Source organism: Quercus robur, chromosome 7 (assembly GCF_932294415.1).
Source record: "Quercus robur chromosome 7, dhQueRobu3.1, whole genome shotgun sequence".
NCBI lineage: Eukaryota > Viridiplantae > Streptophyta > Magnoliopsida > Fagales > Fagaceae > Quercus > Quercus robur.
Genome location: NC_065540.1, coordinates 13,283,386 through 13,311,194, shown reverse-complemented (window position 1 = coordinate 13,311,194; position 27,809 = coordinate 13,283,386). Strand labels below are relative to the sequence as shown.

At 32.5% G+C, this 27,809-nt stretch overlaps 2 protein-coding genes across 3 annotated transcripts; one reads left to right on the top strand and one right to left on the bottom strand.

Annotated features, from left to right (window-relative positions):
* The first annotated feature begins 1,124 nt into the window (after nucleotides 1-1,124).
* Nucleotides 1,125-2,711, top strand: LOC126692338 (uncharacterized). The gene has a single exon (XM_050387916.1). It carries the CDS (start codon nucleotides 1,179-1,181, stop codon nucleotides 2,481-2,483), a length of 1,305 nt encoding a protein of 434 aa, XP_050243873.1. The 5' UTR covers nucleotides 1,125-1,178; the 3' UTR covers nucleotides 2,484-2,711.
* A 2,884-nt stretch (nucleotides 2,712-5,595) lies between these two features.
* Nucleotides 5,596-11,614, bottom strand: LOC126692337 (auxin transporter-like protein 2). 2 transcript variants are annotated; one of them, XM_050387914.1, is made up of 9 exons: nucleotides 10,728-11,614; nucleotides 10,216-10,430; nucleotides 9,943-10,128; nucleotides 9,615-9,727; nucleotides 9,327-9,510; nucleotides 9,144-9,241; nucleotides 8,053-8,260; nucleotides 7,177-7,434; nucleotides 5,596-6,193 (listed from the first exon to the last, which is right to left on the bottom strand). In XM_050387914.1, exons 2-9 carry the CDS (start codon nucleotides 10,384-10,386, stop codon nucleotides 5,975-5,977), a joined length of 1,437 nt encoding a protein of 478 aa, XP_050243871.1. In that variant the 5' UTR covers nucleotides 10,387-10,430; nucleotides 10,728-11,614; the 3' UTR covers nucleotides 5,596-5,974. The 2 variants fall into 2 exon arrangements, with proteins under 2 accessions (XP_050243871.1, XP_050243872.1); XM_050387915.1 differs by having other exon boundaries at nucleotides 11,175-11,614.
* Nucleotides 11,615-27,809: the final 16,195 nt, after the last annotated feature.

Below are 27,809 nucleotides of genomic sequence, written 5' to 3'. Positions count from 1 at the left end.
GTGTTCTTGAAGTGAGAGGTCATTATTTAATCATGAGTATTATTCGATTTTGATTACATGATAAGTTGCTATATAAATGCTCTATTAAATGGAAAGATACGACTATATCATTACTCCTAAATTGATTTAGCGATGTAATGGGTGTAAATGACTAAATGTAGCTGTCAAAGTGGCAATAAAAGCCATAACAATAACATTATTAATATTGAAGAACAAATTCATTTAAGAAAATATACCAACTGAAGGAAATTTTGGGTTGCAGGCTTGCAGCAATACAATCTGCAATAGATATAACTTCAAGTGTTTCAAGCATTTTCATTGATCCACCCCAATGCTAAGATGCTGTAAAAGTCCTTTTAACTGTATATTCATCTCTCTTCCCCGTTGGTACTATAAATTAACAGGTTAAGAATCTTTATAAACTACTGCACTGCAGATTGATTTACAATTGAGTAATATTTGGGATGTTACAAATTTTACTATGTGAGCTTTGCAAATAAAACATAATATCTAACATCTAACGTTATAATAAATGTGATTGATACCACTTTAACAACTAATAAATTAATATATGAATTAATTTTTTGTGATAAATGAGACATCAATTTGTTTAGTTTTAGTAAAATTTATAGTATGGTAGTATTCCTAATATCACTCAATTTTAAATTGATGACAAAATATAATTAAAATTTTTATTTATTATGTTGTTGATGTAACGTTCACTCAAACAGACTCTCTGCAATATCACTTGGTAAACTTTTTGTTGTAAAAGTAATAATAAATTTAGCACTTCTCTTTAGATTTCAAAGGTTTTCAGCTCCTTATAACAGATCCAAGTTAACACATATCACATTATCACCGCCCAGGTTCTTAATAATATAAACGAAAATAAATGATCCCCCACATATGTTTCAATCACTGTCTTCTTATAGCTGATGGACCACACCAGTGATTCAACCTAATAAATTCCCACTTTTTAGTCTAATTATTTCATCATGACTCCTATCACACATGTTTTTAACGTTCAAGGCTCCAAGCCTGGTGCAAAATTCTTAGAGTAACTACATGCAAAACTTTGTGTATATATATATATACCTTTTTGCTCTGATCACCATGAGTGTCATCCAAAGAGCTATACCGTATTATTAGAGAAATTTCTTTTCCTATTCAAGTCTCTAATGTCAACAAAAAAAAAGTCTCAAAAGATGTTTGATTACAGGCTACTTAACCGCGCATCCAAAAATCCCATCTTCTCCACCATTTCATTTGCAGCCATATTCTTTCTCATCTATGCTGACAGCATCGTTTCCAATCTTTCCATAACTAATCCTTTTGACTTGAAAAGCAATGAAATTATTGATCCCCATGAGACTCAAAAAAACCAAGAAACAGCACTCGAGTTTGAGACCACTTTTAATAGCACAGTGCCATCAATTCCAACACAAGAGAAGGTGGTTGAAGAAGAAGATTCTGAGACTCAGGACCCTCTTATTCCACCAGACAATGTTTCAAAAGATGAAAGACTGATGTGGTTCCAAAGAAAGCTACCGGAGCTAGAGATACTCCAGTCCAACAACCTGTCACAGAAATTTCATGGTCGAGTTTTGGAGTTCCTTAATCATGGTTGCACGGTTCAGTTCTACATGACATGGTTCTCAACAGCACAATCTTTTGGAAAAAGAGAACTCTTGGCTGTGGATACTCTATTCAAAGTGCACCCACAAGGATGTTTGATGATCATATCAAACACCATGGACACCAGGCGTGGCTACAGGATTTTAAAACCAATAATAGACCGTGGTTTCAATATACTAGCAATCACACCTGACTTAACCTTTTTGGTCAAGAACACCCCAGCTGAAGCTTGGTTAGAAGAGTTAAAGAGTGGAAGAAAAGACCCTGGAAATATTCCATTGTTCCACAATTTGTCCAATCTCATCAGGCTTGCCATGTTGTACAAATATGGAGGAATTTACTTGGACACAGATTTCATAATTTTGAAAGACTTTTCAGGGTTGAGAAACTCAGTTGGGGCACAGAGCATGGACCCTGCGACAAACACTTGGAACAGGTTAAATGGTGCAGTTATGATCTTTGACATAAATCATCCACTTCTAATTGATTTCATGCAGGAATTTGCTACAACTTTCAATGGAAATAAATGGGGTTTCAATGGGCCATCCTTGGTTTCAAGGGTTATTGAAAGAGTTGGAAACACACCTGGTTACAACATAACTGTCTTTTCCCCCAAGGCCTTCTATGCAGTGGACTGGCTTAAAATAAAAGGGCTTTTAAAGAAGCCCGAGAATGAGGCTGATTCACAATGGGTGGAGCACAAGTTGGCAGAGCTAAATAATGGTGAGACTTATGCACTACACCTATGGAACAAGTGGAGTAGAGAATTGAAAATTGAAGAGGGAAGTGTCATGGCAAGGTTAATCTTAGATCACTGTGTCATTTGTGAACACATTTATGATTCTTGAAGAAAATTTGTCAGATATAAGTTGGCGGAACCCGATTCAATCAAATGGACTGCCTAACTATGAAGAACTCACAAGCCAAGAAGTATTGCAATCTTCTTATCTTAGCAAGAATTATGCAATTGTTTTACTTTGCCAGATAGGATGCATTGATTGATTGTAAATCTCATACAGGAAAATTGTATTCTTTTGAAATTTGATGGTCTAATATATCTAGACATGAATTTATTATTTCTGTTTTCGTAAGCCACCAAATAGGATTGGAAAAATGTCTTGCCTTAACCCAATCCGCCTTGTCTTGCCTCATTCCCTCTTGTCCTATCTGGAGTGTGTATATAATTTATTATATATAAATTTAAAAGGGGTGACAATAACATCCCAATCTTTTATAACAATTTATATTAATAAATCATAATGAATGGGGCAAAGTGAGATGAGAAACTAATCCTAGAGTCTATTGAATGCACAACACAATCTATTGAATGCGCAAGAGTTAGAAAAATTAACATTTTTTTTGTGTGTGTGTGTGTGGGGGGGGGGGGGGGGGGGGGGGGGGTTGGTTTGAGGTGTGACGTTGGGACTTTCTTTAGTTGAGCTAGTTTGGTTTTGTACCAAACAAGGTGACCTAGTTAGTTTCCTTTAGGGGATTGGTGTCTTCTAGAGTTGCTAAATCTGTGGGATATGGCCGTGTGCATTAATGGTTAGCAATTTAATCATGAATTCATGGATTTTAGAAAGGATAAAAGCTATTACACACATTCTGTTACACTGTTAAAAATCATGACTTCAAGTCACAATTTCAGTTGTTTTTTCAGATGTATATAATAAAAACTACTTTTTTTCACAAATACTCCAAACCCATCTACAAGGTTTCTTATTAAGTCCAAGATATGAGAAAAAATAAAAATAAAAATAAAAATAAAAAGCATATTTTACTCTCCAATCCACAACTTCATAATTTCCTATTTGGATATTTCATATGGGCTTGGACCACATAAGACTTAAGGGAATAAGTATTTTGGACTCGACCCATCAAAGCAACCTCATTTGGGCTGTGGTTGTTTCACGGTTTTGGACTGTTCAGTTGTTCAGTAAAGCCCATTGGGTCAGGGTCTAGACATTCTTTTATTACACATTGGGTTGAACACGTTTTTCACTGTACAATCATGCACTGAAAAGGCGGGGCAGGTACAATGGGGCAATTTGAATATGAAAGCAAATTTTGTAATGGCCCACGCCTAAAAATAATCCAGCCCAAGTACATGGAAGAAAACCCCATCGAATCATTTTCCTTTATTCAGGTAAGCAGGTCACCCAAACTATAAGTAAGTCGTGTATCACTGATATATCATCATAACAAAACCTAAGATAATTGATGTGCATGTAATTATAAGAAACTCTCGGAGTATAATGATGCGGTACTCTTTCATCTTATATTTATAATTTATTATACTAATTAAGGTAGTACCAAATTATCATACTTTATTTTGAAAGATAGACTAGAGGCCTAATAATTTTCCTTGCGGAATAGTCATATCTAACATTTTAATGATGGTTCTTCGAACATATAATAATAGATCCTAATGCTTCTAGCCTTAGTGAGCCCAACATTTGAGAATGGGTCCATTGGTCAGTCAATCACTTCTTCAATTTTGACTTCTCTAGCTATGTATTTTGTTTGTGTCTTTATTTTGCCCAAGTGTCTTAATGCATTTCCTTTGTGTTTTCAAAATCATTCTAGACATTAAAAACGACAAAATGTATCAACCAATCGATCTATAATTTTTTTTTTTTTTTTTTTTTTTGGCTTGGAAGGTACAAGGCTCTTACCTCTTAGCATAAGTGTATATGTTACAGACACCACCGTCACCTTATAGGTTACAAAAGTGAACTAAATGTAAGGACAAATCACACCCTTCATGATATTTGTGTCCACTGTTATCCTTATTGCTTTGATGCTTAAAGCCTGAACAACAAACACTTAATTTTAGCAACACTCTAAAAGAAAGATAACATAAAGAAGTAGGGAGTACACATGTTTTCTCATGAGACACCCCAAGCATTCTACAGATTGATAATGTGACTAATGAAATTTGGAACTTTTAAATTTACAGCATCTTTTCAAACCCATTAAGCCCGCCACTGGAATGTTGTCGAATGGACAATTATTATATTGTTTATAGAATTTAAAACCAACAACAAATGATCATGAATTTCATATTGCTGTGAGAGAGAACTGATTTAGTGATATCGTACAGCAAGTTGGGGTTTATATATCCTTGTTCGAAAATTTCATAACCAACTGAATAGAACTTTTATGAGTATTCACATGAATTATATATTGGTTGTCAAGATTTATTGTACAATCCCATGTGTTCAGGAAATTTGATCTCCTTTCCCATTATTTAATGGACATTCAGTACTACTGATAAGACTATTGGTACAACCCAACTTCATTTTCTGATTAAGTATGATACACATGACTCTTTTCTTTTTCTTATTTTTCCCGAAAGAGAGGGATTTTAGCTTCAAATGGAGACCGAAAGACCTTTGTTTTCAAAAACTTTCAGCTCTAGTTGCCTTTAAAATATTGAAGTTTTTCTAATCAAATGCTCATTACTCAATCAGAACACAGCATTTTCAATGTGGATACCAAACCACTTGTTCTTTATATATTTAGATAAACAGCAAAGACTATCCCTCAATATCACGAAAAGGTACAAGAGAAAAAGAAAAGAAATTAAAGAACTAACAACATTTACAAGTAAAGCTCATGATCCCCATTCACATAGACATAAAGGAAAACCAATTAATAGGTTCAATGAACACACTTTCAAGAAAAATTTACCAAAGAAGAAGGGGTTCAATGGTTCATGCATATGTTTGCATGTGAAGAATGGCACGTGACAAACAGATGAGCCCACGTGCAACCTATGTGAACATGGGTCGGGTCCACGATCCACTCATTCAAATGGAATCTTAAGTCAAAAGGTCCATATATATAAAACGAAAATGTCCCAACATGTACAAACTTTGTGATCTAGCCACGTTGCAATTAAAAAAAACATTGAAGAGACCCATACCATAGGCAATATTTATAAAGATAAACAACGCATTGGAAACATGCTAGTAATAATGAGATTGGAAGCTAAGAACAGCGAAGAACCAACAAAATCTTATATAATATTCCAACAAAGAAAAAAAAGGTAAAAAAAGAAAGAGAGAGAGCCAAAAAAAAAAAAAAAACCTAAACATATATATCTGATTTAATTAAAACCTATGCTTTGATAGCAAAGGAATCATCACAAACACACTATATTATCAACTAAATTAAGAAGAAGAAAAAAAATAGAAGATCCCCAAGAAAAAAAAAATGCAAAAACCAGCACACATCACATGCTGGGGAAATATTACTACTTCCCCATGTATGATACAAAATATGGAGAGTGAGTGAGAGAGAGAGAGAGGTTGGGCCATGTTGTTCAGACTCAGCTTCAATGATGAGGAGCTGGAGCTACTGGTGGTGTTGGAGGTTTGCACTGATAGCACTTGGCAAAGAGCCCAAATGTGTCAACTTGCTTGACAAAGTTGGTCATGCTGGCCCATCCACCGAACCCAAATCCAATCACTAGAACCCACACCACTATAAACGAATTTATCACATACATAGCAGTCCAGCTTGGTAAAAAGATAGGAGGTTTCTCTGCAGCATTCTGCATAAGAGTAAAACAAAGGTAAACTAAATCAGTAAATAAATACATAGGCAGATTAAAAATTTGATTGTAGAACAAACTAGCCGGAGTGCAACATGAGTTTTGTAGCTCAAATGACACCTACTAGAATTTCCAACATAGATATTTAGGATTGAAATCCTTTCCCCCATTGGATCTATCAAATTACCAACTAAATCTATTCGTGTTCAAGCTGTTAGCCTAGTGTGTCGCGGCTATCGCCATCATCTATGAAGACTATGATGCCCGGTGTCTGAAGTTTGAACCCCACCTCACTATTTACTTGACAAAAAAAAAAAAAAAAAAAAAAAAAAAAAAAAAATCTAAAATTAACAGGCAGGCCAACTACATTTGTTTAATTGGTAGGGGATTTCTTGACAAATTATGCTGGAATTGCCCCAATTGAATTATTGGGAACAAGTTAGGCTAGTCAGCCAGCTCAGCTAAGACATAGTACCATACTCCAACTGTAGCTCATAACTAAAAGAAAGGGACATGCCACCCATCTCAATATTTCTTGTAATATTTCCAAATCCAAGCCTTAAATGTTTTTGTACACTGGCTAGTGGCTGCACACACACCCTCTCTCTAGTGGGCTCTGAAAACTGTGGAATATGGAAATTCCCAATCAAACTTGGGTGTGCCCACTCAATCTCCAATGACTGACATACCCTAAATAGATCGAGATAATTACAACATAACACATTCATAAATAAATGAAAAGCATACAATTTGGCCCAATGAAAAAAAAAGCTCGCAGTATCAAGTATCTCACACATTAGATATATAAAACATATTCTCTCTCACAGTGTATGAATCCCTTAATATAATGGAATCCACACCCACTATGTGATGTGAGATACCTTTCTTTCTCTTATAGTAGATGGCAGTGGTTTAGTGGGGACAATATGTAAGAGATACAACACAGAAGAGATGGGGTTAAAAAGTGGGTATAGATTTTTTACCTGTCTGGCTGAGGCTTTTCTATAGGTGAGCATATGAGCTAAAGAGGGGATGATGTAGACAGTGAAGCTAACCAATAGAGCCCCAACAGCAGAGTTTATGGGCCCAAAAAATGGGAAGATTATCGCCAAAAACCATATTGGTATCACCACTGGCAGCCTTGCTAGTGCTCTCAAACAAATACTCTTCGTGTCATGCATCCCTATCACCTTCTCCCATACAAAGTACAATGGAGTACATGCGAACCCAAATGTTATGAACTGCACCCATTACATAATCATACCACAATGTCAGATTCCATTCAAGTTACTATTTTCTTTTTATATGTAGAGATAGATACTATAAAATTTGAACTCATATCTCTTATTTGATGATAATTAATCTTAACAGTTGAGTTAATTAGAACCCACAAGTGCAATTATTACTAAATATAAATTATCTTCATGTATTTAGATCATATTTCTTAAAGGGTATGTAAGAAATAACTTATATTCAATGATTTATTTTGCTGAAAAAAATATAAATCATTCCATGAACATAGCACAATGTCAGATTCCATTAAAATTATCACTTGTTTATACATATAATTACCATAAAATTTGAAACCAAGTTTCTTATTCAATGACAATAAACTTTACTAAATATGAGTGCAATTATTACTAAATATGAATTATTTTAATGTATTTAGTTAATATTTCTTAATGTAAGAAGTAAGAAATAACTTATAGTCAATGATTTATTACTTTGCTTAAAAAATAAGTTAGGTAAAGGTAGATTTTAAGCAAAACACACACTGTAGTCTAAGCCTTTGCTTGGTTTATACTACTAAGTACTAAGTCTTATCGTTGACTAAACAAAAATTTAAGCTAAAATACAACCTGGTGGATGAGCATCAAGATAACGGCGGCATCACGGAAGCGAGTTTTTGGTAGCATAGAGAAGGCATTGGAATGGTTAAGAAGCTCATCACCAAAGGCCCAATAAACGGCAGAGGCTGACGGAATCGTTAGTGTGAAAACGTATAATGTGGCTATTAGGTATATGTACTTGAATTTCTGTGGCTTCCACATGGCATGCATAATTTCCCTGAAAAACAATTTCCCCAAAAACGTTAAAAAATTTTAATTCCCTGGTCACAAAATCAATTTCCTTCCACCTCGAAATTCTAGGAACCGAAAAAAAGGACAGTCAAAATCCGGAAATTACATATCACTTTCACTTTGACCTTAATTCTTTTCTAACACTTCATGATACTTTGATTTTCAAAATTAAACATTTTAATCATCATAAGCGTTTATCCCCAAAAACAACAACTCATGATAGGGACTGGAACCAGCTGTAAGAAAATGATATTATCATTTTCCTAAAGTGCCCCCTATCCATTGGAATTTATTTTTTTTTTTTTAAAACAATATTGAGTGCATTTTAGAATTTGTCACAATTGTAAACATAGCATGAGGTTATTAATGTTAGTGAAAATGATATCAAGGTTGGTATGAAAGTGATACCATTTCAATAATAATTTCATGCCAACTTTATACATACATAAAAATGTGAAATTTTTAAGAGATTGGCATCACCCAGTAGCTATAAGTGAATATTTAGCCTATGACACAGATATTATTCTACAGGTAAAGACAAAGGAGACTAGGTTAGGACAGAATCTAGACGAAACAAGGAATAATGGACTAGGAATTGAGAGTAAAAAATTCACAATGGTTAAAAAACAAAAGACACAAAAAATAGAATAAAAACTACAAAGACATTTTTACTGTGCATTTTTCCTATAGAAAAGTGAAGGTGGGTAATGTTGTTTCCGAGCATACAAAAAAAAAAGGAAAGTAGATTGCATGATATTGTCTGTGGGTCGCCAACACCAAAGTGGCCGGCAAAAGCTGCACACAGAAGCCGCGTAGAAACAAGTGAAAAGAAAAGAGGATAATATGCTGTGTAAAAAGATAAAACTCACACAGTCACAGCATGGCCACCAAAAGTGTAGAGTATGTTTGTAGCTCCGGTGAAGTATAGCACTAGCTTTGTTGGAGCTGAATGTGTCACACCCACAGCCTGAAATCACAAAATTGAACCAAATCAGAGAAACCCCATTAACCTTTTTCAAATGAAAAACAAAGAAGGTAGTAATTAGTTTTACCTGGCCATGAGTAAAAGAAGCTATGGTCAAATACCAGGCAGTGTAAGTGGTCATTCCAAGGCCTAGAAATGACCAAATTCGGTAGTTATGAAAGGAAGGTATGAACACTGTGGTGGCACAACAAGCTCCAAATATGTAAGTCCAAGTCCGTTTGTCCAATCGGTCGTTGATATAGTAAATGTTACTGTTTTTCATCAAGAACCAACAAAATTAGTTCACAACCAACCAAAAAAACCCAGTTCAGATTTCATACAAGTTAGAGAGTGAAAATTCAGGAAAGATCTTTACCTTGCACAAGCTATAAGCTGAATGACAGATCCAAATAGGAGGAAAGTACAGTTGAAAGCAAGCCCCACTGCTTTCCAGTACGGACCCAGTAGGCCATCTAGCACTTCAAACCACTGCAGTCCAAAACAGTGTGCTTTTAACTGTATACTACTATATAGTCTATGAGACTATGACTAAAACTTTTTTTTTGCTACAGTACTAACAACAGTACATCAATCTCAAAGACTGTATTTTTATTTGTTTTTTGGGGCCTCTAGAGGTTTTGCTATGAAGATTAGGAATAAGTGGTGCTGGTGGGTTCTCTGTTAAGTAAAAACCAATTACCAACCTGAATGACATGGTTCTTGAAACTGACGTTTTCTTTCTCCTTTCTGCTTCTGTACTCTATGTACAGTACACTAATCAAATATGCGGTCCAGCTTCCCATAAGTCCATAGAATACCTGAAGCAATATGCCTGATAGCAGTCCCAGTTGAGAGAATGAATAGGGTAGAGTTAAAAGCACTTGTGCTACCTGAAAAAACAGACACACACAAAAAACGAAATTTAGTACTGGAAGTGTTTGATAATGGATTTTAATTTGTGGGTTAAGTTGAATTACTTGATTAGAAGCACAGCTGAACCAAGCATCCCAGGCAGAGCCGCCATGCCAGAGGAGGTTCTTGACGCTAAGCATAGAATGTTCTTCATCTCTCTCTTCCTCTTTGCCCTCATGTTCTGTCTCATTGAAGTTGGGAACTATTGCTTCCTCTGCTTGCTTCTGAGGCAACATTGTCTCCGTTTTTCACTAAAGGCAACGTCGAAATCCCGGTAGATCTGAAACATTATATAAAAGACAGTAAATGAGACAATATCTACAACCCAACGCAACCCCAGACAACGAAAGCCAATAACACCTCAGATCCATATATCAGAAAATTCCTATGGTACTTAAAAATAAAAATAAAAATTCAACCTTCCACAACACAAAGTCCAACAAAGTAAAAAACAATAATAATAATAAAAAAGCAAACCAAGTTTTTAGTAGACAAAAGGAGCAGAGTTCAACATGTTTTTCACAAACCAGACCAAAGAGAAAAAACACAAAAAGAAAAAGAAATAAAAACCCAATACCACTTTCAACTTCCTTGTTTGAGATGTCTCTTTCGTTTAAAGATTGAAGCAACCAAAGCACACAGATCTGTCCTCCAGATGAGTCTGTGTATTTTCAATAACCCTGTTGTCTCTGTCTAAAATACTTAATATTTATAACCTTTTTTTTTTCTTACTTCGCTTTCGGAATGGTAATAAAACAGGCGGCTTTATTAAAAAGCACAAGCAGTGAACGATGGAACTGTTTAGAGAGAGAAAAAAATAAGCAAGAAAAGCAGAGAGTAATAAGATTTTCTTGCTTCAAAGATTTTTGCAGAACAGCAATATATATATATAGCTGAAATGAAAGCCCTTTAAATGCGTTGAAATAATGGCAAACTCTTCAGCTAGGACACTCTCTATCTGTACTCTGCAAAACTATACTTAGGCTCAGTAAAAGCACGACTTTAATGCGCCACCAATTTGTACCGTAAAGACGGCGAGACCTCAAAAGCTGGAAATATCTCTGCACCTCATTCAAAGACCCTTTGTCAAGAGAAGTTCAGGAAAAAGACCCTTTTCGCTCCTATTCAACCAAATATATTTATATATAAAACCAAATACCAAGGTAAACTAATCTATATTCTACTAGCACAATATAATAATATGGTTTTGGCTATGGCGCTGTGCAATGCTTTTTTTTTTTTGGGTTTTGAAATTCTGCACTCTCAACAAAGAGAAAGAAAGTAAAGGGTTTGGAGTAGAGAGAAAAAGGGTGAGAGAGACGAAACGAAAGCAAAGCCAAAGGCCTCCCCAAATTCCCTGTATTCTAAACTCCGATTCGATTCTTGGGTCTCCTCCGTTTGATGACAGAGAATTTGCAGATCAAAGTGACTGGGACGTTGTTCTCATCAGTAAGAACCTAACCATGCCTTAGACCAGGCTTTTTATAGCCCAAAATCCAGCTGCAACGGCTAAGATTATAAAATAAAAATTAAAAATGAAATTAAATAAATAAATAAACAAGTTTTTTTTTTTTTTTTTAAAGCAAAAAAAGTTACTAGTAGATTATGTATTAATTTTCAGACAAATTTATATAGTAGCTATGGTCAAAAGCCAAAGAGTTTAACGATGCTGTAAGCAAGGGAGGGGGGCTAGGGTCCCTTGACTTTTCAAAAATTCCTCACTTCTTTTATATTTTTGACAAAAACAAATGTAACTTTAAATATAAATTTAAATATTTATTCCCCTAGAGACTAGATTTTTACTTAAAACTTGCAACACATTTATTTAAAAGTAATGTTATAGAGGCAAACTATTTTATAATATTTTTATAAATTGTTGTTGTGGCCAACTACTCAACTTCTTACTAATTCTTATATAAGCTCACTAATAACATTATTTCTTTTTAATTTACCAATAATCACTCATAATATCAGCAGTTCATAAAATTTTTGTAAAAAAAAATTGTATTTCTAGCATTTTTCTTCATTTAAGCAAAAATCCACATGGTAGAATCTTAAAATAGGAATTTAAATAATAGTAACTAAGTATTATACCTAAATCTTGCCCATATTTATATAATACTAATGCACTGTTTCTTCCCTCAAATTACTCTTATTTTATAATGACAAATCTTAGAAATATATAAGTAAATATTTTTAATAAAAGCATTCTTTATTTTTAAAAAATTTTCATTTTGAAAACTAGAGATACAGACATTATTCTTTTTCCTTTTAAAAGAAATAATAAATATTTTTTTTAGAGAGTTCCAACCAATGACTTCCGCTCTTAATAATAGTTTTTATCATCAAACCAAAACACCAATCGGTTTTTGGTGTAAGCGGGGATTAAACTCCAAATCTATTATTCAACTATTAGAAATTTTACTAGTTGAGCTACTTGGAACTCACAAGAAATAATAAATGTTAATTTCATGGTTAAGAGTTAAAATTATTTTAATTTTTTTAAAAGAGAAATGTTATATATACTTTGTCATAGGTAAGAAAATAGTATTTGTTAAATAATGTTACAAACTGTAAGCTCCTATAGGTAAGAAAATAGTATTTGTTAAATCATGTTACAAACTGTAAGCTCCTATATGGAATCTAGGTTCCTAATCCAAATTGTTCTTTAAAAGAAGAAAAAAAAAAGATAAAAATTTAAATTACACCCATGAAGTTCAGTTAATTCTCATTTTAGTCCAATAAATTTTATTTTTGTCATTTTAATCAAGTATGTTCATATTTGTTGTCATTGTTAGTCCTTCCATTCGATTGAAAAGTTGCAGCTAAGGGCTAATAGTGATAATAAATGTAAACATACAGGACCAAAATGATTTTTTTTTTTAAATGAAACTTAATAAACTAAAATGACAAAAGACCAAACTTAAAGGCTATAATTTGCATGTTATAAACCTTTCTATTTTCTTAGTCTTGAAAATATATTTTTTAATTGATAACAAGAGTTAGGGATGGAAGAGCTAACATCAATGACAACAAATCCCAACTTACATGATCAAAATGACAAAAATGACAATTGACCAAATTTAATTGGTGTAATTTTTATTTTTGCCAAAATAATATTTTTGTTAATGACTAATATAAAATCATAGTTTAGAGGCACTTAATATTTTATTATATATATTTTTATAAATAATAAAGTCAAATAATATGAAAATATCAATAAAAATATACTCTAAAATCCTAACGAATAGAATGAATTTATAACCGTAAATAAATTATTAACAAGTGTATTTTATTTTTAAAAGACTTACATAAATAATAGTGCCAACTTCTTTTGATCTGCCAACTTCTTCTGATCGAACTCAAATCTGTGTTCTCGCTTGTTAATGGGGAAAAAAACAAGAATTTTGTTAATGAATGTCCTAATACAAGTTAAGGAATATCATTGGTTTGTTTGGTACTGTTGTATAACAATACACGTATTTTCACTACACTTTTTCACCTACACATAGTTTCACAACACTTAAACAATGTTATCAAAAATCTATTACCAAATGGGCCCCAATTTATATTTTATTAAATAAATTTTTAATAATTAAAAAAGTAAAATACTGACAAATACCTTTAGGGAAATGCTTAATAATCCATTTAAAAAAATTTTTATATGAAAATAATTAATATTTTGACAATTTTTTTCCATTTTTCATAAAAATAGTGTCAAAATTTTTTAAAAATGAATTATTAGCTACTGTTCTAAGAACACACATTAATTTCACCCTTAAAAAAAAAAAAGTCAAACGAACACAACTGTCAAGAAAAACATATAATTATAAAGAATCTGTAAGTTCAAATCAATGCATCATTGATAAGTGTATTCTCGTAACAAGATTATAAAAATATTTTTTAAACCAATGTTCTTTAATTGACTTTTATCTTAAAAAATTTCTAAATATATTATTTATTATAGCATTAAATGTTATTTTATCTTTGCTTGTAATGAAAACCATGAGTAAATATGGAGAAAATTGCATTAAATTTTAATTTATCTTTACTTGTAATGAAAGCCATAAGTAAATATGGAGAAAATTTTGTAGTATCCTAAACCGTAAATAAATACCAGAATTAATTTTTATCAATTGATCACACATCATTTATTTATTTGAGAGACAATAAAACATCATTCAGTGTTTCAGGGTACAATAATTTTGGGGGTTCTATAATTACAAACTCAGAAGCTTATCTCCCAACTATCTATTCATTATACCATGTATTCACGCTTTTGAGAAATGTTGGAGGTCAGATCCAAATCTCAGTCAATAATTCCCACAATTTTAATCTCCCAATTAATTCTCTCCCTTCACTTATTTCAATTATTATTATTATTTTCAATTTATTAAATTTTAATTCACCTAGGCTCCATCAACTTCCTCCTTGTCCCCCAATCAATATCCAAATCCCAATCCCAATCTCATACTTCATTGCGTGGATTATACACCCCCATGGAATTCGAAGTAAAAATGGTGTCACTGTCACACTCTACAATAGCGAGTGAAAGTAACAGTACCCAATGAGAGATACGATTTTGATTTTTTTTTATTTTTTATTTTTGGTATTTTAATTCTGGGCCGTCCAACTCAGCCAACCCATAAAAATGAAGGCCCATTGCATCATGATTTTTATCAGCTTGATTCCGTTCTGATTAAAAAAAGAGATAAAAAAAAAAAAAAAAAAAAAATTTGGTGTTTCATCTTTGTGGGACGGACACATTCATCCCATCACAGACGTGTTAATTCATGCATTTGTGAGTGATGGAAGAAAAGTAACGAGTAGTTGATAGAAAGTATCAAGAATTTACGGTCACACAAGTTCACATATTAATTCATACAATTATTGAAGAAAAGTAATGTGTTGTTGATAGAAAGTATCAATTATTTACGATCGTACAAGTTTGCATGTTGTGAAATTATGTATATGATTCAATATTCCCAAAATTATTCTTGTGGGACATCCAAGTGATGGACTTAAAGGACGTATCATAAATCTAGATATCTCAACTCTCAAGCTTTATTCACTGAACTATCAGACCATGTGGTTTTCGAGATGTCTCATAGGCAAAAGGTAAAATGGTCCTATTAATGAGTGCTCTTAGGTCATTTTTTAATTGACCATTTTAGAAAACTTTTGATACCACTTTCATAAAAAACATAAAAATTCTCAAAAAAATCAATTATTTTTTTCCCATAAAAATATTTTCTAAATCAATGCCATTAAGACATCCTGTTAAATTTTCTCAAAATAAAATAATTTCGTCAGAAAAACTATGATACCAATTTTTTTTATTATTGGTGGATGTTTTAATTGCATTGGTTTAGGAACTATTTTTTTTAAAAAAAAAATTTGAGAAAAGAAAAAGTAATTAAATATCTTGACAACATTTTATATTTTTCATAAAAGCATATTAAATTTTTTTTTTTAAACTGTCAATTAACAAATATCTTGAGAGCATCCAATAACTCGAGAATTAAAAAAAAAAAAAAAAAAAAAAGGTGTGATTCGGCACAAGCACACGTGTCCCATTTGACAAAGCTCGGTGAGGGTGAACCGAAGACGAGCCATTATGGTGACCCCCGCCACCGAATGGCACGCTTTAAAAGAAAAACATGCGCACAATTGAAGCCCCTTTGCCCCACACTTATCGCCGGCTCATCATACAAACCAACACAATGCCCTTTTATCCGACGGCTCTGAATGGCCCATTTCAACAAACCTGGGCCCCACCCCATCACTCCCCATTATCTCCCTATTCTAACCTTATTATTATTATTATTATTATTTTTGAAAGGATTATTATTATTATTATTATTTTTAATTTACCTTTGGTTTTTTTTTTTTTTTGGATAAAAATTAAATGTGCAGTGCAAAAAAAAAAAAAAAAAAATTAAATGTATATAATAAGTACATGTCTCTCTCTCACTCTGGCAGCTTTGTACTGTGTTGCACTGTTGATTTACCGAATTAAATACAACGTTCTTTTAAGAGCACTGGTTTTAGCTCCACCGAAACACAAAAAAACCTATGCAGCAATGAAGTTAAACTTATTTTTTTAACTTCATTGTTATAGTGTACATCTATCTATGGATGTGCATTGTAGCTTAGAAAAAAAAAATTTCCCAACCGGATTAAAATAATATTTGTTCCTCACTGTGCGTCTCTCTATCTTTTATCCTCACTGTGCGTCTTTTGGTCTCACCTTCTCTCAAGCTCACTCTCTCAAACTCTCACCTCTCTGTCTCACCGGTGGTGTTGGTGGTGGCTGTGTGGGTAGATCAGTGTCGGTGGGTGGCTGGGTTTGTCGGCATCGGTGAGCTGTGGGCTGTAGTGTGGTTGAATAGTCGCTGGGCTGTGGTGGGTAGATCGGCCTCGTTGGGCTTGTGGGTAGATCGATGTGTTCGTGGTGGTGGCTCGGGTGGGTTTCGTGGTGGTGGGTGTGGCCTTGGTTGATTTTTTTGTCTTTGTTGTGGTGGTGGCGGCGGCGGCGGCAGTTGTGGTTGTGTGTGTGGTTGTGATGGTTGTTTATTGTAGAGGATATATTATTTTATTATAATGGATATATTATTTTATTGTGATGTTTATATTATTTTATTGTGTTGAAAGCTAAAATAGATCCACTGTTGCAGCATATTAGTAGGTAAAATAGATAAAGTAACTTTTTGTAGTGCTAAATAGCTAAAATTTTAGCTCCACTACTGTGGATGCCTTGTACAAATATACTATACAAACATCCCTCGAAAATGGTACAATGAGCATATGGGTTTACTTTTTTCTTTTCTTTTTTAAATTTAAATTTTATTATTCAATAGTTATAGTAATTGCATAATAGAGTATTTGAATCTTAAACATTTTTATTGAAAAAAAATAAATAAATAAGAAATGAAGGTTAAAGTATTGGCTCTTGACAAAGGCTTACTCTTATGTAGTGGAATTAAACTTATGTGGCATTTGGTATGGAGTAACGTTTTAGGATTCTTAGAAATATTTAAAGATTTTCATGTTTGGTTGCAAATCACACTATAGAATCAGATGCTAGGAAAATCTAGATTCCTTTTAAAACAGATGGGTATCTAGATTTCCAAACTTAAAGGAATGTGTATTTTTTATAAATTAACAATTTTATCCCTTTTTTCCTTATCATTTAAGCAATTGAGATAGAATATAAAATAAATCATCAATATCTTTTCCTTTGTCTTTATCTCTTCCCACCTAAACAATATTATATCTTCCTGCCTAAACAACATAAACAGGATAGACAACTTTGTTGATATATTCATTAACAAAGTTCTATTTAGGTTTCATGTGTAAAAAAAAAAAAATTTCGAAGGAGACCCTCTATTATTGCCAGGTATTCACTTTTATTGTTGTGTGTGTTGCTTAACAAATTATTAATGGATCTATTTTCATGGAAATTTATTAACGTATTCATATCTCAGATATTGGTTTTGTTTTGTTTAGGTATGACTATGTTATTCAAGTGTTCATAGATGTAGGGGTGAATACATTATATATGTAATAGGTCGCATTTGTTTCATTGTTGATGAATTACTTTTATTTATTGTCAGGTTGCTTTGTTATGAATTAAACTCTTTTAAAAATTATTATAAAAAATAAAGCATTTGAGAATTAAAATAGTTATTTTTGTATTGTATTTGTCATTTTGAAATGTTAAACTATAGCTTTAATGAATTTGTCATCATTTATAGTTTATATTTTGTTTTTCATTATTTATTTAGAGGAAGATTTTTTTTTAAAAGACTTATACTGGATTTACAAATCTAAAGATAGAATGGGAAAATAAATAATTCAATTAAGATTCCTAGGAATAAACCAAACATTATAATCTCACATTCCTAGAAATCTTATTAAATTCTCAATTAAATCAAACATAGGAATAGTTACATTCCTAGGCATCCAAATTGCAAGACATTACATTTCCAGTAATCTGGATACCAACTTACCAAGAGTAATGTGGATTCTCCCGTACCAAACACCACGTTAAGGTCCCAAGTTTGCCCAGTTAAAGGTACAATTTTGATTCACTTAAGGATTACTAGAAGTGTATTTGAATGTAACTTTTATTGAAATTTTGTTTTTTAAAAGTTGGTTAAAGTATAAACACACATTAAAAAAAAAAAAAAAAAAAAAAAAAACTTTAAAAAATTGTATATAAACAAATAAACTAAAAAGTCCAAAGAAATTGTTGTTTCTAAACAGTCGCTATGACAATACACACTGAAATGTTGTTGTTACTAATGAACTAAAACACACTTCTACAAAATTTCGTGGAGCTAGATAGCTACATCATTTATTCATAAAATATTTCTAAGTTAAAGTCATTACCATTTTTTAAGATGAAAGTCATCAAACCATGTACCGAAAGGTCATGTGTTAATGACTCTTCTAGACATGTGTTGATTATGGTGATTGCTTTGTATATAATCAAAGTGGATTGATTACAAAGATGTGCTATTGTTTAAGGGTGAAGCATAATGCTAGATTCTCAACTGTTTTTATTTTTAATGCAAAATACATTATTTAACCTTAGAAAGAGGACAAGTACATGCTGTTGACCTCGCACAGTAAAAAGTTAAAAAAAAAAAAAAAATCATTGTTGTGAAATTGAAATGCAAAGGTAATCAAGTAGTGGAGCCACAAAAGCCACCAAAGTATTGGGCTGAATTCGAGTCCATGTAAAATGGAAAAATTGTCACACATATTCCTTGCAAAGACCCCCACGTTGCCCCGTTCAAACGGGATTTTGTCGGCTGGGTGAGGGTTTGCCTCTTGAACCGTTTCCCGGCCCAACACATTACACATTCCGCACTTTGATTTTCATGCCTAGACAAAACGAAAATGATAAGGCAGCATAAAATACCACAATTAGTGCTATATAACTGTTTACACAGTAAATCAGAAGTAATGAGTTTATGTAAAAGTGACAGATAATCAATTATAAATTGACTCGTAAAATAATTGTAACAAAATTTATGATATTTTATGTGGAATTACCGTTATTACCATTACTCTACCCAAAAACCCCAATGATTCTCACACATATATGCTTTACTCTTTTTATCATTGATTTGTGTGAGCGTGTCCTCGCAATTTTTTTTTTTGACTAATTAAAGTGAACGTGTGGTGAGGTGGTTCTAACCAATGAGAGCAAGCCGCTTAGATTTTGTCAAACACTATAACCAATAAATTTAGAAATTTTATTTTCTTATTACTGTGGGGGGGCTTAGTGGAAGAAGTAATGATTAGTGAATGGATTTTGACATCACTAATCCCTTTGCCACGAGGATCAAAATAAGGGTTTTGTTTCCACCATTGCCCCTCACATGTACCCTTCTATCCGGGCCTTAATCCATCTTTTGAGCATGCTGCGTGATATGGAAGATGAGATAGCATATCATAATTTGGAAAGAGATTATTGATGTCAAATCTAGTTGATTAGTTCAAGAACTCGAGTAGGATATTAAAGAGCTCAAAGAAAGAAAGGTCTAACCAAAAGAATAGTTCGAGACTCCAAATTTTAAGCAGCTTAATCATCTTGAACATTATGTTTGATCATTGGGATCCGAGTACTAGATACGAAAAGACTGTTGCTCCCCCATTATAGAAATTAAGGCTATATGCGAAGAATTACAAACATAATGAAAATAGTGATGCTTGCCGACTAAGGCCTGCAATATTCACAACTAATGATGGCTTAAAAACAAGGAAATTGCCGACAAAAAAAACCCTATTTAAGTGGAATTTTGATCAAGAACAAGGAGGAGGGTATTGTCACATTCATATTATTAATTCTCCTTATATACACAATGATGTATGCAGTTGTTTTCGAAATGTTACATCACTTGCAATAGTACAAGTTTAACTAAGCAAGCTAATCCATTGATTTTATTAGGTCAGAAGATTGATTGGAGCAAATAAAGTAATTTAGAAATAGTTAGTGGATCTTTTGCCTAGCCCTTTCTATATGAATGAGCATGCTTTTTTGCATCAAGCGCATTTCTAAAGCAAAGGGAATCTTAAATATATAAATAATGTAAGTATCAAGGATTAGGGATTGAGTTAGGGCCAGTACATGAACCCAAAGACGGAAATTGCCTTTTCCGTGAGTTCAAGAGATTAGTGGACTCAATACGTCCTCTCACACTTTTACTTTTACGGAAGGCCATGTAGCACATAGTGCAAAGCTCTTCCAACCAAGAACTAGCTTTTTTTTACCCCCTAAAAAAAACAAGAACTATTTCTTCTTTTCCTCAAAAAAAAAAAAAAAAAAAAAAAAAAAACCCTAGTTGTTAGCATCATTGAATTTGATAAGAGGAAGGGTAATAAGTTTAGAATATTGCTATATTTATAGACAATTTTCCATGAGTCATATATCATAAAGCTTTCAAAACTTTCATCTCTTAAGGTGTATTTGTATAAGTTGTTAAAAGACTATGTTTTGAGTTTAAAATGAGCAATTGTAAAAAAAACTATGAGAAGAGTTACAAAATAGAGTTTTGGATTTTTAAAAAGTTCTTTTAATCTTCTAAAAAGCCTAATCAAATGGGCCATAGAGGTACAAATTTGAGAATTTTAATATGAAAAGAGTAGTGAAAATGGAGAAGAAGGTTTGTTAATCATTTGTGGGAGAAGGTGTTTGAAAAATTTGTACGGTTGGGGAAATGATGAAGTTAAAATAGTCGAGGGGAAAGCATTCATGCAACATTGAAGCTAATAGATAAGAGAGAACCTTATTGACATGACATCAAAAAAGGGTGGCGAATTTGCCCTCACAAAGGTGTTTAGGAACCGAAGGCATTTTCCCTTGCACACCCCATGCATGTTTCACCAGATGCAAATTCTAGTACCGACTACCAAGTACTCCTTACTTTATGTCTTAATTTCTCATGCAACTGAATTCATAATGACTCCATCCCTCCACTATTCTTTTCCCCTTCAATATCTTAAGTTGACTCTTTCATTGTTTCACACTTTGGGTATAAATTCAAATTTTAAATAATTAGAATAATATAGAAAGAATTTTGAATTTTGCATAATTATTTAAAAGCTATTAAGGCAGTGAGACAAATACAACTTTCCAAGTATATATTATTGAGGCATAATATCTTCAACACCCTGCTCAAATCACCAAATCAGATGTAGAATGAACAAAATGCATGATGTAGAATGAAATGCACAAAAAAGATATTAGCTAGCGAAGACAAACAATCTATGATTGTCTGTGATGAATGAAGGCCGAACAATGGCAACAAGGACTACTAGAGAATGACTACAACATTGTTGATCATCTTCAAATCTCTCAAGTGGTGTGCTCAGATTAAAAAAAAAAAAAAAAAACATATTGGAAAGGTTGGGATCCAAGAAGAATAATGGTGAAATAGTTGTAGTAATAACATTGGAGGAAGGTACCGATGGAAAAAGAATGCGGAAAAAGAAGTAGAAAGGTGGGGAGAAAGGTTTCAAAGTTCAAGCTCTGATTATCATGTTAAAATAGACAACAGAAAGTAAAATAATGTAGAGTGAAAAAAGTGAAAGTAAAAAAGTAGTCATGATTTGGCCAAACAATTTACGTCTATAAGGATAACTCTTAAGTGACTAAATCTTTATAATATTTAACTGTATGTCAAAATCAACCAATGTAGGGCATGTATAACAATTAATTAAGCCTATATTGACCCTAGAGTTATAATACTTGTTATAAACAAAACAAAAAAAAATAAAAATAGAGTTATAATACTTGTACTAAAACTAAAATTAAGATTACTTAATTTGCTTTACATGTATATGAAGCTTTAACATATTTGGGCGTATTGAGGGATAATATCTCTAACACAACCCTAGCAAAATTATTCTTGCACCATCTATGCATAGGACAAAAGGAATTTTCTAGTAGAAAATAGAAATAACATATAGGAAACAGAGAAAACTAGAAATGCATGCTTGCGCAATAACAAGCCCAAAAAATGATGAAAAGGAGTTTCTGTAATTCGCACGCGAGCTTTGATTGATAGGGACAAACAACTAGAACGACATGTTCAATGACATTGATAAACTTGAGCTTTAGGCTTTAGCTATATATATATGTTTAATTTAATTGATAAAGTTGATACCTAGTTTTTACTCTTTTTGTTGTCAAATTGTCAATTGACAACATGGTGGTGATATTGAGTAATTTTTTTCTGACCAGTTATAATAAATTAATAACCGTACTCCATTTTCAATTTAAATATCTTACTTTTCTACCACTTCTTAGTTTTTTTTAATTTAGTTTTTGGAAGATAAACAGGATTTTCTTACTATCTCACCTATGATATAAAATTAAACAAAAAATTACAAAAAAACAAGAAGATGACTATATGCTTTTTATATTTTATTAATAATCTTTCTATTTCATATTAAGAGACAGAGAATTGGAAAGAAAGAAAGATCCAACTTACCTACCAGCTCAGGTGTCTATGGTCCTCTCTTGGACTTTCTATGAAAATGAATTTTAGTCGTTTGTACATATTAAAGACCCGGCAATTGTCTCATATAGTCAACATGGTGGAATTGGATAATTCTAAGTTGTCATATTTTTTGGAACAAAAACAATCAAGAAAAAGTGAGGAAGTAAATTCCAATTTTCACGTAGTTTTCAAATAACACATCCAACAAAGAGCTCACAATCGATAGCTTAGAATAAAACATACATATAAAGAAGTCAATAAATATAATGGGTTTCCAACTTTTGAAACCCTAACAATATTTTGACTATATATGGCACCTCAAACAAATCTCCCCTAAAAAGATACGTGTAATATGTAATTGTTCTTGTTATCTTAATAAATATTCGACCTTTTTGATGCAAAAAAATATAAAAAACCCCACCTCATAGAGTCACCCAAAAATGAATAAATAAATAAAAAGAAGAAGGAATGTATATAGGTATGGGGGTTAAGGATCCAAAGCTTATTTTGCACCTTAGGAAGAATATTACGCTTTAATAATTGGTGGAAAATGACCACACGGATAAAGCGAATTTGGATAAGAGACGAACCAGTGCTAGTATGGACCCAGCTTTGAAGAGACTGACCTCTCATGAGTCACGAGGTCCCTCATATACTATTCGAACCAAAGTCACCAAACTATATATAAAATCTAGGTCCCCCAAAAAAAATACGTAGGAGTCGTGCCATCAAAGCTATAAATGGCCACTTACACAAGATACTTGCACTAAATTTCAAGAATGAGCATTGGTGGTGTCGGTCTCCTTGGCATTTGGGTTGGGAAATTTTTAAGATTCACTATGTGCTTCTTTTTCAAGTTTCCATGTTCAACTTCATTGATGTTGAAATAGGTTGAATTAGGACTCGTGGTTCGAGTTATTAGTCTAATGATATCGGTATCTTTTGAGATGCTTTCAATAATATCGGTATCTTCTGGGATGCTTGGTGTTTGAGATTTGAACCTCTCATTTCTTAATTATTTAGATTTAATTAGTTTAATCGCATAGATTGGTATTTGGTTCAAAACTAGCTTTGACGGTCTCTTTGACTGAACCAATATGTATAGCATTAAAGCTTTTTTTTTTATAATTGATTTGGCTTCAAGTCTGCCGTGGAATCAATACCTGAGTAGATGTAGGTGTTGAAAAAAATATATATCAACATAATTGATTCACAACATTTTTATCAATTCATTTATCAGTTGCTTAAATATGCATCATTATTAGAGAGGATCTTTTTGCATGGGGATGACTAAGTTCTCATAACATAATATTTGTCTTCTAAAGAAAAGTAGATTAATTACCATGTTTGGTAAACATCTTGTTGCCTTGTCTAGTTGTCTTGCATGCCCTACTTTTGTAAAAACTGTCCAAGTAAAAGGCTATTTCAATTACTGCATGATTCAAATTTCTTGCTTTTAGTGAATGATTATGCTCATACACTGTATAACACATGTTCCCCAAGAGGCTAGCTAGGACCTATGTACCAATAAGAAATGGGTATAATTATTTGCAATAAATTTTAATAAGCTTCTAATTTCTTTGTCCTACATTAACTTTGATGTTGTTCCAGCACATTTGAAATGATTGATCTTCCCCCTCCGATAATTAACCTAGCTAGTGAAACAGAATATATAGATGTTCTAAATTGTTTTATTCGGAAAATAAATAGTACTATGTATGTGATCTTCTTATGTCATGATCACATGGAAGTGAAGCTAACATTATTAATTAATTCATTAACTTCTTTCTTGAGAGTATTATTGAGTTTCATGTGTCTAGGTTTCACTACAGAGGTCTACCTAGTATGATAGAATACTTTTTTCAATTATAAAAAAAAAAAAAAAAACTAATGTGTTTTTAGGATACCAAAAAAATAATTACAATAACTTCACTATGTCAACTTCTAAATACAAGACAAAAAATTAGTTTAAAAAAAATTTATTTTTTATGTTGTTGATGTGATACCAATTATACATTACAATCTCACTTTTTTTAGCATTTTTCTTTACCTTTAAAATTTTAGTCAAATTTAGCACTTGCATATCTATATATATCCCATGCATCTTTTAAAGAGATTTAGGAGTTGTTTGGTAATGTTGTTCTAGTAATGTTATTTGTATTTTTTAGAAACATGTATAAGTGAAAAAGTGTAAAAATACATATAATATTGTTTAAACACTAAAAATTGTTACTCAAAACATCCTGCCAAATAGCCTCTTACTTTCTTAATAATGCCAATCAAAGCATGCACATACATAGGAATCTTTCACATAAATAGGAATCTTTTTGGTTCCAATATGAAATAGTTGGGATCGCCAAGGTTTGGGAAAAAGCACAACGAAAAAGAAATTAAGGGTATATTTGGATACCGCTTATTGCTGAAAACTAAAAACTGAAAACACTGTAGTAAAATAATTTTAAATATGTAAATAGTACCATGGGACCCAGTTTTAAAGAAAAATTTGTTGAAATCCGTACTTGCGGGTCCCGTGAACAATGCACGGAACCCACAGAAAAAACGCAGATGCGCATTTTTTTTTCTTTTCATCGCAATCCAAACCTAGTCTAAAGCAACCTAGGAAAAACACTACCGTTTAGACCCATAATTAAACAATCAGTCACCATAATCTCTCTCTTTACCATTCCTATCAAGCTAAAGCATTGAACACAAACAAGGATAGATTTTACAGTGAAATAGGTCAGCATATATCGATGCTGGCATGGCCCCCCACAAAACATTTGGCTTTGGCTCGTGGAAGATATCACCAGGACCCAAAACTTTGTCAAAATTTTTACCCTTTTAAGCTGGCTACAAAGACATTTATTCCATTTGCCCCCATTAGAAATTTCCCATAATGGGCTCCCTAAAAAACTTTATACACAGAAGGAATTTGTGTAATAAAAAAACAGGAAGCATAATTATCAAATACACTAACAAAGATTGAACGTTTGAACATGTAATGTATGTTAATTAATTAGCCCATTCTTTTTTCTTTTTCTTTTTTTCTAGGTGGATATTCTTTTCTCATACATTATTTTTTTAGGTACTATGGATTTGTAGCTTAAACTTTATAATAAGTTTATATCATGTCACGCATTTCCAAAGTCGGCAATTTCAAGTGTTTATGCTTAGCCCCATCAATGGGGGTCCCAAATCCCTCAAAACTAGCATGTGAATGCCTCAATTGAAAGGTACCCACTCGCCACTTCACAAAAAATAAAATTCCATATTCTTTTTTCTCTTCTAGGCTAGTGCGTTCATCAGCATGACGATTAGGCAATGTGAAGTGCTATGTTCTGTACCAATCAACTATAGTAAGTTGTGAAATCATGAAAATACGATCCGAATTTATTAGTAAAGAAACAAAGACGAAATTGATTAGAAAGAAAAAACAGTGCTAAGTGGAACGAAAAAGTTGCAAATTGTGGGCTTCCAGATCCCCAAAAGTTTGCTGCTTAGGTGTATTGGAACCAATTGTCATATGATGGTTTGGATAAGTAAAAGAAAAATAAAGTGAAGGCATTGAGAGAGAGAGAGGCTTCTTCTTCTTCTTTAATGGCTTCTCCTTTTGTTTCCTTTTCCTTTTTCTCTCTCTCTCTCTTTAGAATCTTTTTTGATTGGTGGGGGTAACAAGAACCCTATGACATAATTTCTCTCCCAAGTCTTGCCCACCATAAGAGACTACTTTAATAGTTTCTTAATCCAGCTAAATATCTTTAAAAATTGGTTTAAAAATTAACATATATTGTAAGGATATATAACTATGCTGGTATGTTACTCTATGTCTCTCTATTTCATTATATTATACAAAGTAGCTCATCAAAGCATCAGGTGGACTAGGGGGGGTCTTTGATATGTAGGGCTAATTAAGAGGGTGCGTGACTGATATAAATTATAGCAATTTTCATGTCTTATCGAGTACTACTAATTACTAAGTAATCATGATAGCTAAGCAAACAAAAAAATATACACAATCAAGAGCACCATTGATGTCCCATGCAATATGAGTGGCTTTCATGCAATTTTTATTTACCAACTTTCTGTGCAAATTATGATTATATTGGGAATAGCCCACTAAATAATTGTTACCCTACTCTACGTTTGGCTTAATTTAGTACTCAATTACTTTACTATAACACTAGTAGTATATAGCTTTAGCTAGGCCGTGGTATTTTGCAAAAGTCAGAAAGCTTTAGGCGTTTTTATCAATTTTGCTCCTCTGGTTCTTCTTTCTTATGTGTGATTAGCTTATAATAATGCCAATAATGGTGTTATCAAATTGAAGACAGATAATACTGATATGTTTTTCTTTGCCTTTCACCGTGTCATGTTTTCCATAAACTTATAAGCTGGACCACCCTAGAAGAGAAGCTAAAGTTTTTGGCTTTTTAAAAATTTTTCTCTAGCTTTTTCATGTTTGCTAGGCTTTATTATTTGATGGATATATTAAAACTTCCACGTTCACAAAAAATTGACATCTCATTATAGCTCAGAATGTGAACGTTTACACGCTCACATGAAAAAAAAAGTGTGACTTCAAGAAGAAGAGAAGTTGGAATTGAAAAACAAATTAATATTAGTAATATTAATTTAACCAAACACATGTACGGAAAATTTAAGAAATTTTTTAATATTGATTTTTTATGAGCCAAGAAGTTTATATTATTACAGTAAAGAAATTGTGGATTACTTAGTTTGGACCCTACGACAACGTTGGGCACTGCCACCATTTCTGTCACCTCCATGCAAGCCATTTCCCATGCTAAACTAACGCCGACAAAATCTATTTTGATTTTCTTGAATTCGAATCAACCATGTTCTTTCTAAAAAAATTAAATAAATAAATACAACTAGAATTCATTGGTACCAATATGTCACAAGTTCGATTAAATACAAAGTAACATTTGACTTGTCATTATTATCCCTCGATTTTCGATTTCGTTGAAGTTCATCTCCCTTTGCTTATCAATCTCTGATCTTAGCACAATTTAATTTGGGATCCAAACCCCACTAACTCCAATCCCATTTGTTAAGTTTCATGGTTTTTATGCAATCTATTCCTAACTCTCAAATCCAATAATTATTTCATAAAAAAAAAAATT

Bases quoted from the DNA above. Each gene is read 5' to 3' on its own strand.
- LOC126692338 (XM_050387916.1), top strand. From the start codon at position 1,179: ATGTCAACAAAAAAAAAGTCTCAAAAGATGTTTGATTACAGGCTACTT.
- LOC126692337 (XM_050387914.1), bottom strand. From the start codon at position 10,386: ATGTTGCCTCAGAAGCAAGCAGAGGAAGCAATAGTTCCCAACTTCAAT. The intron at 10,129-10,215 runs GTAATTCAACTT...CTGTTTTTTCAG, and splicing joins TCAGCTGTGCTTCTAATCAA to GTAGCACAAGTGCTTTTAAC. The intron at 7,435-8,052 runs GTTGTATTTTAG...TAATGGGTGCAG, and splicing joins TCTTGATGCTCATCCACCAG to TTCATAACATTTGGGTTCGC.